Genomic DNA, 10,000 nt, shown 5'->3' with positions numbered 1-10,000 from the left:
GCAGTGGTGTCTCAATGGTTAAGATACTAGATTAGTAATCAGAAGTCCTATCACCACCAGGTTCCCACTGTTGTGTCCCTGAGCAAAACCCTTAACCCTCAATTACTCAAGATATGTTCAGTCAGAATTGTAAGTTGCTTTGGATAAAAGTGTCAGATAAATGCTGTGTGTGTGTGTGTGTGTGTGTGTGTGTGTGTGTGTGTGTGTGTGTGTGTGTGTGTTCATTTATTTGTTTACAATGGGTGATGGCATACATTACTCACTGTTGGCAAACACACACTCACACACACACACACACACACACACACACACACACACACACAAAGACACACACACACACACACACACACACACAAAGACAGACATATTCCAAAACACATCTACCCTCCACCATTTAGAGGGGCACTGGTTTGTGGTGGTTTGTGCTGTCTATACTGGTTTGTTCACTGAACTGTTCACAGTGTACAGGACAGTGTACGTTTCGAACATGGAATCCAGTGATTGGGTACTAAGCCGTCCTGATGTTGTGCATGTAGTGAAATGTTAAACTGATTTTGCTGTAGACCAAGTTGTTTACCATCAGTCCTCTTGTGGAAATGTCTGCACTACAGTTGCAGCAGTACCTCTGCTGAGGTGGGGTGGGGCCCTCTGTCCTGCCTGTCCTGCCCAGGGTTTACCGCATGGCCAGCCAGCACTGTTCCAGTGCTGTTACCAATGCTGTTACCAGTGCTGTTACAGTACTATTTTCAATGCTATTTTCAGTGTTGTTCCATTGCTATTTCCAGTGTTGTTCCAGTGCTATTTTCAGTGCTTTTTCTAGTGTTGTTCCATCGCTGTTTCCATTGCTGTTTCCAGTATTGTTCCAGTGCTATTTCCAGTGCTGTTTCCAGTGTTGTTCCAGTGCTGTTTCCACTGCTGTTTCCAGTGTTGTTCCCAGTGCTGTTTCCAGTGCCGTTTCCAGTGCTGTTTCCAGTGCTGTTTCCAGGTTTGTTCCAGTGCTGTTTTCAGTGCTGTTTCCAGTGTTTTTCCAGTGTTGTTTCCAGTGCTGTTTTCAGTGCTGTTTCTAGTGCTGTTTCCAGTGTTGTTTCCAGTGCTATTTCCAGTGCTGTTTCCAGGGCTGTTTCCAGGGCTTTTTCCAGTGTTATTCTAATGATGTTTCCAGTGCTGTTTCCAGTGTTGTTTCCAGTGCTGTTTCCAGTGCTGTTTCCAGGGCTTTTTCCAGGGCTTTTTCCAGTGTTATTCTAGTGATGTTTCCAGTGCTGTTCCATTCTCATTTGGCCCTTGTCTGCTTGCTGCTCCTCCAGATCTGCCTTTTCCCCCTTTCTCTCCCTACTCTTCCTCCTCTGCGAGCTCCTCAGGGTTAGCTCCTCCTAATCCCTCTTACTGCAACATTGCCTTCCATGTGTGTGTAGACAGGTAAACTCACCAATCAGGAGGAATCACTATAAAAAGGCAATAGGTGAGTTTACCTGTCTAATTAAGCCCCCTAGTGTCTGTACACCTGACGGCCATGTTTGATTTGTTGGTTTATACGTGTGGTGCTTTGAAATGGCAAGACGTGACATCATGATTTCTGTGTCTAATGTAGAAAAGTGTGTTTGGTGGTTTTCAAAACACTGTGAGTCGTCTTTTCTAAAAGTGGGTGGCTGACTCATGCAGATCTGGGCTGAGGTACTGCTCATTGATTGTCAGATTACACTAACTGTTATTTTTCATTTTAGTTTTAAGCAATCGCAAATAACGGTAGTCTGATTCATATCTAAGTCAGACAGAATCTATTTATTTAGTATTTATTAGAAAATGTTTGAAATAAGTCATTCAAATAGACGTGCCACTGTATATACATACAGAGCATATATTACACAGACAGGATCAGAGGTGCAGTTGTCCACAAGATAATGACCCACTTCCTCATTATGAGTGTTAAAGGTCATATTCGGTTACCGTGGTAACGTGTTTACACCCCGCCTACTGATTTTCTGCCCCACAGAGAGAGACTGAAAGCTATTAATCAGCTCATCATAGCCTTGTGTGTGTGTGTGTGTGTGTGTATGTGTTTTCATGTTCATATGGGGGTTGTGTTTCTAACTTTTAGAGGTGGTGTTCATACGTGTGGATATTTTGTTCACCGGTACCTCATGCCAACCTTTGATCTGCCTATGAAATCGCGCTGAACTCCTTAAGTTTGCATCTCCTATGGCAACTTCTTATAGTGTAGTACATCCCATAGACTCACACCACATACACTTCCACCACATAGACTCACACCACATGGACTTACACCACATAGACTCTCACCACAGACTCACACCACATCGACTCACACCAAATAGACTCATGACACATAGACTTACACCATAGTCTTACACCACATAGACTCACACCACATGGACTTACACCACATAGACTCTCACCACATGGACTTACACCACATAGACTCTCACCACATGGACTTACACCACATAGACTCTCACCACATGGACTTACACCACATAGACTCTCACCACAGACTCACACCACATCGACTCACACCAAATAGGCTCATGACACATAGACTTACACCATAGTCTTACACCACATAGACTCACACCACATACACTTCCACCACATAGACTCACACCACATGGACTTACACCACATAGACTCACACCACATACACTTCCACCACATAGACTCACACCACATGGACTTACACCACATAGACTCACACCACATAGACTTACACCACATAGATTCACACTACATAGACTCACACCAAATAGAGTCACACCACATAGACTTACACCATAGACTTACATCAAATAGACTCACACCATATACTTACACCACATAGACTTACACCACATAGACTCACACCACAGACTCACACCACATCGACTCACACCAAATAGACTCATGACACATAGACTTACACCATAGTCTTACACCACATAGACTCACACCACATAGACTTCCACCACATAGACTCACACCACATGGACTTACACCACATAGACTCACACCACATGGACTTACACCACATAGACTCACACCACATAGACTTCCACCACATAGATTCACACTACATAGACTCACACCAAATAGAGTCACACCACATAGACTTACACCATAGACTTACATCAAATAGACTCACACCATATACTTACACCACATAGACTTACACCACATAGACTCACACCACAGACTCACACCACATAGACTCACACCAAATAGACTCATGACACATAGACTTACACCATAGTCTTACACCACATAGACTCACACCACATAGACTTCCACCATAGACTTACATCAAATAGACTCACACCATATACTTACACCACATAGACTTACACCACATAGACTCACACCACAGCCTCACACCACATCGACTCACACCAAATAGACTCATGACACATAGACTTACACCATAGTCTTACACCACATAGACTCACACTACATAGACTTCCACCACATAGAGTCACACTGCATAGACTCACACCAAATAGAGTCACACCACATAGACTTACACCATAGACTTACATCAAATAGACTCACACCACAGACTCACACCACATAGATTCTCACCAAATAGACTCACACCATATAGACTTACACCATAGTCTTATACCACATAGACTCACACCAAATAGTCTGAAACCACCTAGACTTACACCACATAGACTCACACCAAATAGTCTCACACCACATAGACTTACACCACATAGACTTACACCACATATACTCACACCATAGACTCACACCATGGACTTACACCACATAGACTCACACCACAGAGACTTACACCACATAGACTCACACCACAGAGATTTACATTACATAGACTCACACCACAGACTTACACCACATAGACTGTGCCTCCAGCCAGAAGTTCTCTGCATGTGGCCTCATTTTCATGTGCACCGTGGTCTAATGGTGTGGAGAGTCGTTATCGTGGCTGTTTGTCAGCCAGCCATCGGTGGAGTGATCTGTACAGTTAAAGAGAGCCACTCATTAATGCCTCAACAGTCCATCTGGCTTTATGGATTTTTACTAGAGCACAGCTGAATGTTATAGCCTCACTGTAGACTGTTTAAGAGAAATAAAGACTACTGAGCACAGAAAGGTGGACAGATAGAGAGAGACACACCGGAGAGACACACCAGAGAGAGAGAAGCAAAAGAGAGTAAACATACCAGAGAGAGAGACACACACACTGCAAAAGAGAAAAACAAACCTGTGAGAGAGAAACTAGAGAGACACACACTACAAAAGAGAAATACAAACCTGTACCTGTGAGAGAGAGAGAAACTAGAAAGACACACACACTACAAAAGAGAAATACAAACCTGTACCTGTGAGAGAGAGAGAAACTAGAGGGAAAGAGAAACTATTGAAAAAGATACACTAAGAAAGGCATGTTAGACAAAAACACACACACTAGAGAGACACACACACACCCTAGAGAGAGACACACACACACACTAGAGACAAGGAGAGACAGACGCCAGCAACAGAGAATGACTAATACCTGAGAAAAACACACTACAGGGGAGAGACACACCAGAGAGAGAGATAAAGAGAAATCAGAGAGATGGTCACACACCAAAGAGGAAGACATAGCAGGAGACATGCCAGAGAGAGAGACACACACCCTACAGAGAGACACACATCTTAGAGAGACACACACTACAGAGACACACCCTAGAGAGACACACACCCTACAGAGAGACACACACTACAGAGACACACCCTAGAGAGACACACCCTAGAGAGACACACACTACAGAGAAACACACACTACAGAGACAACACATACAACACTTACTGTTTTATGTAATAACTGCCTTAAACAGATGTGTTTGTGTCATGTGAGCTGTTTTGAAGGTGGAGAAGGGAATCATGGATGTACTGTGTAAGTACATCTTTCTTTCTCAGATGAAAGAGAGAGAGAAGGAAAGAGAGCAGGGGGAGGGGTGTGTGGATGGGGGGTGTCTGTGCCATGTGTGTGTGTGCCCTGTGTGTGTGTGTGTGCCGTGTGTGTGTGTGTGCCGTATGTGTGTTTGTGTGCTGTGTGTGTGTGTGTGTGTCTGTGCCGTGTGTGTGTGCGCTGTGTGTGTGTGTGCCCTGTGTGTGTGTGTGTGTGTGTGCCGTGTGTGTGTATGTGTGTGTGCCGTGTGTGTGTGTGCCCTGTGTGTGTGTGCCGTGTGTGTGTATGTGTATGTGTGCCGTGTGTGTGTGTGCCATGTGCCGTGTGTGTGTGTGCCGTGTGTGTGTGCCGTGTGTGTGTGCCCTGTGTGTGTGTGCCATGTTTGTGTGTGCCGTGTGTGTGCCCTGTGTGTGGTGTGTGTGTGTGTGCTGTGTGTGTGTGTGTGCCGTGTGTGTTTGTGTGCCGTGTGTGTGTGTGTGCCGTGTGTGTGTGTGCCCTGTGTGTGTGTGCCGTGTGTGTGTGTGCCGTGTGTGTGTGTGCCGTGTGTGTGTGTGCCCTGTGTGTGTGTGCTGTGTGTGTGTGTGTGTGTGTGTGTGTGTGTGTGTGTGTGTGTGCCGTGTGTGTGTGTGTGCCCCGTGTGTTTGTGTGCAGTGTGTGTGTGTGTGTGCCGTATGTGTGTGTGTGTGCCGTGTGTGTGTGTGCCCTGTGTGTGTGCCATGTGTGTGTGTGGGCTGTGTGTGTGTGTGTGTGTGTGTGTGCCCTGTGTGTTTGTGTGCCGTGTGTGTGTGTGCCCTGTGTATGTGCTATGTGCCTGTGCCATGTGGATGTATGTGTGTGTGTGCCGTGTGTGTGTGTGCCATGTGTGTGTGTGCCCTGTGTGTGTGTGTTGTGTGTGTGCTGTGTGTGTGTGTGTGTGTGCCGTATGTGTGTGTGTGCCGTGTTTGTGTGTGCCGTGTGTGTGTGTGCCCTGTGTGTGTGCCATGTGTGTGTGTGTGCTGTGTGTGTGTGTGTGTGTGTGTGTGTGTGTGTGTGTGTGCCCTGTGTGTTTGTGTGCCGTGTGTGTGTGTGTGCCCTGTGTATGTGCTATGTGCCTGTGCCATGTGGATGTATGTGTGTGTGTGTGTGTGTGTGTGTGTGTGTGTGTGTGTGTGCTGTTTCCAAGGTTAGTGAGTGCAATCTGACTATGCTTTAATAAAATCTGCAATGTTGTGTCAAAGTGATGAATTGAGGTGTCAGTAGTGGAAGGGTTATAGGAAACCAGGGAGGGACTTATCAATAAACACACACACACACACACACACATACACACACTCAACCAGAACTTCTCACACACAGAAGAATGTATAACACTCATGCGGGCACACACACACACACACACACACACACATACACAAGCTGTTGAGAGTTCTGCTACACCCAGCACTGCCTCACGCTCTGGCCGGTGTGCTCGGTGTGTGTGTTGTGTTGGTGTTTAGACGTGTGTTCTCCTCCACAGAGTGCAGTACGGAGAAGGCATCAGCTTTGTGGTGGTGAGGCCCAATAACCTGCAAACGTGGGAGATCAAACATGAGGTCATTCCAGGCTCCGCCTCCATCTCCATATTCTGTCAGAGAAAGATCAGCTCCTCCAGTGAGAGGTCAGTCCCATTATTGCATCATTTCCTGTTTACTTCTGTCTAGCTGTCACTGAGATCTCGAGAATTACACCAAACAAGGCAGATGGGGTGAGTAAATTTGCAGAGCTTCCTGTCTACCTGTCTTCCTGTCTTCCTGTCTACGTGAGGTTGCTTTTAGTGCAGGTTTTTGCTGTCGTCTGAACTGCTCATTATAGCATTATGGCCCAAATATGTCAGCGTTCTCTCCTCTGGTTCCTCTAAACTCCTGTGAAATGTCTCCACTCCTGCTGCCGAGGGTTAGAGAAACTCCGCACGGCAGAGTGTAAACCTGACCGAAGTATCCATCCCTCAATCTGTTCCCATCTATCGTACCCAACCTCCTCCAGTCTCCATTCCCACAGTTTCTCCACTTTCTGCCCAGCCTGGGTTCCCTGCTGCAGCTTAAATTAGTTTTGCTCCACCCTTTCCCCACTCCTCCACCCTGCCATTCATTGGTGTGGGTGGAGGTGTATGCTTGCAGGGCTGTTAGTGTAGCACGAGGTTAGCTCCCCAAACTCCCACTCACACCGATACAGAGGAAGTGGCCGAGAGGGGGATCTTGTAGATACTCGGAAGATTTCAAGGTTTCCAAGATTTATAACCATGTATTCTGAGATCCAAAAGGTGTGCAGAAATTCCCAAGTGACATGTGAAGCGGAAAATTTACGGAGCGTCCCCGCTGCAGCTGTCAGGGGCGATGGTAATTACCCACCGCAAGTCCTGGAACATGTTTCTACTGGAGCAGTGCTGAGAGAGGGAGGGGCACTGGGAGAGGGAGGGGCACTGGGTGGTCTGGGAGAGGGAGGGGCACTGAGAGAGGGAGGGGCACTGACAGAGGGAGGGGCACTGGGAGAGGGAGGGACACTGGGTGGTCTGGGAGAGGGAGGGGCACTGAGAGAGGGAGGGGCACTGACAGAGGGAGGGGCACTGGGAGAGGGAGGCGCACTGGGTGGTCTGGCAGAGGGAGGGGCACTGAGAGAGGGCGGGGCACTGGGTGGTCTGGCAGAGGGAGGGGCACTGAGAGAGGGCGGGGCACTGGGTGGTCTGGCAGAGGGAGGGGCACTAGGTGGTCTGTGTCCTCAGGTTTCCTGCCTCAACGCAGTGATGCTCCCCACACAAACGACAGAGAGGAGGATGATGAAGGATGAAGAAGAGAAAGTTCATTTGTATGTTCTGACCAAGCCCACGCCCAGGTGGACAGCACAGTGTAGTCTCGCTCTTCTGATGGTCCTACACATGACTTCAAACGTATCATGATCAGAGTGCTGTTATATGTAGAAATAGGGGTGGAAATATAGAAAAAAACATCAGCCATTTTTGTCATTGCAGCTGGTGGAATTAGAAGTAAAAAAAAAAAGTAGCACAGACTGTGAAAACAGTAGCATATTATCACCAACGTCACTTGGCTAACGTCACCCGGGTAACGTCACCTGGGTAACGTCACCTGGGTAACGCGTCTCTGTCACCGCTGGTGTTGTCTCAGGTCTACTACACATACACACTCAATTGTGTGTGGTGTTTGAGTGTGTGTGTGTGTGTGGTGTTTGTATGTGTATGTGTGAGTGTATGTAGTGTTTGTGTGTGTGGTGTGTGTGGTGCTCTTGTGTGTGTGTCTGAATGTGTGTGTGTGGTGTTTGTGTATGTGGTGTTTGAGTGTGTGTATGTGTGTGTGGTGTTTGTATGTGTATGTGTGAGTGTACGTAGTGTTTATGTGTGTGGTCTGTGTGTGGTGCTCATGTGTGTGTGATGTTTATTAGAGTGTTTGTGGTGTGTGTGTGTGAGTGTGTGTGTGTGTGTGTCTGAATGTGTGTGTGTTTGAGTGTGTGTATGTGTGTGTGGTGTTTGTATGTGTATGTGTGAGTGTACGTAGTGTTTATGTGTGTGGTCTGTGTGTGGTGCTCATGTGTGTGTGATGTTTATTAGAGTGTTTGTGGTGTGTGTGTGTGAGTGTGTGTGTGTGTGTGTCTGAATGTGTGTGTGTGTGTGGTGTTTGAGTGTGTGTGTGTGTGTGTGTGTCTGAATGTGTGTGTGTGTGTGTGTGTATGTGGTGTTTGAGTGTGTGTGTGTGTGGTGTTTGAGTGTGTATGTGTGTGTGTGTCTGAATGTGTGCATGTGTGTGTGTTTGTCTGAATGTGTGTGTGTGTGTGTGTCTGAATGTGTTTCAGTGTGTGCCTGTTTCAGTGTGTGTGTGTGTGTGTGTGTGTATGTGTGTGTGGTGTTTGTATGTGTATGTGTGAGTGTACGTAGTGTTTGTGTGTGGTCTGTGTGTGGTGCTCGTGTGTGTGTGTGTGATGTTTATGAGAGTGTTTGTGGTGTGTATGTGTGTGTGTGAATGTGTGTGGTGTTTGAGTGTGTGTGTGTGTGTGTGTGGTGTTTGTATGTGTATGTGTGAGTGTACGTAGTGTTTGTGTGTGTGGTCTGTGTGTGGTGCTCGTGCGTGTGTGTGTGTGTGTGTGATGTTTATGAGAGTGTTTGTGGTCTGTATGTGTGTGTGAGTGTGTGTGTGTGTCTGAATGTGTGTGTGTGTGTGTGTGTGTCTGAATGTGTGTGTGTGTGTGTGTGTGATGTTTATGAGAGTGTTTGTGGTCTGTATGTGTGTGTGAGTGTGTGTGTGTGTCTGAATGTGTGTGTGTGTGTGTGTGTGTCTGAATGTGTGTGTGTGTGTGGTGTTTGAGTGTGTATGTGTGTGCATGTGTGTGTGGTGTTTGAGTGTGTATGTGTGTGTGTGTCTGAATGTGTGTGTGTGTCTGAATGTGTGTCTGAATGTGTGTGTGTGTGTGTATGTCTGAATGTGTGTGTGTGTGTGTGTCTGTCTGACTGTGTGTGTGTGTGTGTGTGTGGTGTTTGAGTGCGTATGTGTGTGTGTGTTCTGTTTGAGTGTGTGTGTGTGTGTGTGGTATTTGAGTGTGTATGTGTGTGTGTATGTGGTGTTTGAGTGTGTGTGTGTGTGTGTGTGTCTGAATGTGTGTGTGTGTGTGTGTGGTGTTTGAGTGTGTATGTGTGTGCATGTGTGTGTGGGGTTTGAGTGTGTATGTGTGTGTGTGTCTGAATGTGTTTGTGTGTGTGTGTGTGTGTGTGCGTGTGGTGTTTGAGTGTGTGTGTGTGTGGTGTTTGAGTGTGTATGTGTGTGTGTATGTGGTGTTTGAGTGTGTGTGTGCTTTTGTGTGTGCGTGGTGCTCATGTAAGTGTGTGTGTATGTGTGTGTGGTGTTTGTATGTGTATGTGTGAGTACGTAGTGTTTGTATGTGTGGTCTGTGTGTGGTGCTCGTGTGTGTGTGTGTGTGTGTGTGTGTGTGTGTGTGTGATGTTTATGAGAGTGTTTGTGGTGTGTATGTATGTGTGAGTGTGTGTGTGTCTGAATGTGTGTGTTTGTGTGTGTGGTGTTTGAGTGTGTGTGTGTGTCTGAATGTGTGTGTGTGTGTGTGTGTGTGTGGTGT

The 10,000-nt window shown here is 46.7% G+C and overlaps 1 protein-coding gene across 1 annotated transcript in view; it reads left to right on the top strand.

Moving 5' to 3' along the window:
• The window catches only part of si:dkey-215k6.1 (transmembrane protein 132C), a 163,688-nt gene that overhangs the window by 78,265 nt on the left and 75,423 nt on the right, over positions 1-10,000 (top strand). Inside the window, exon 3 of the mRNA XM_035530293.1 lies at positions 6,405-6,545. Coding sequence (XP_035386186.1) covers positions 6,405-6,545 — 141 coding nt within the window. The remainder of the gene's footprint in view (positions 1-6,404; positions 6,546-10,000) is intronic.

This window comes from Electrophorus electricus, chromosome 9 (assembly GCF_013358815.1).
Source record: "Electrophorus electricus isolate fEleEle1 chromosome 9, fEleEle1.pri, whole genome shotgun sequence".
Classification (NCBI taxonomy): Eukaryota; Metazoa; Chordata; class Actinopteri; order Gymnotiformes; family Gymnotidae; genus Electrophorus; species Electrophorus electricus.
The sequence above is the reverse complement of the archived record's forward strand: the minus strand, read 5'-3'. Positions and strand labels throughout refer to the sequence as shown.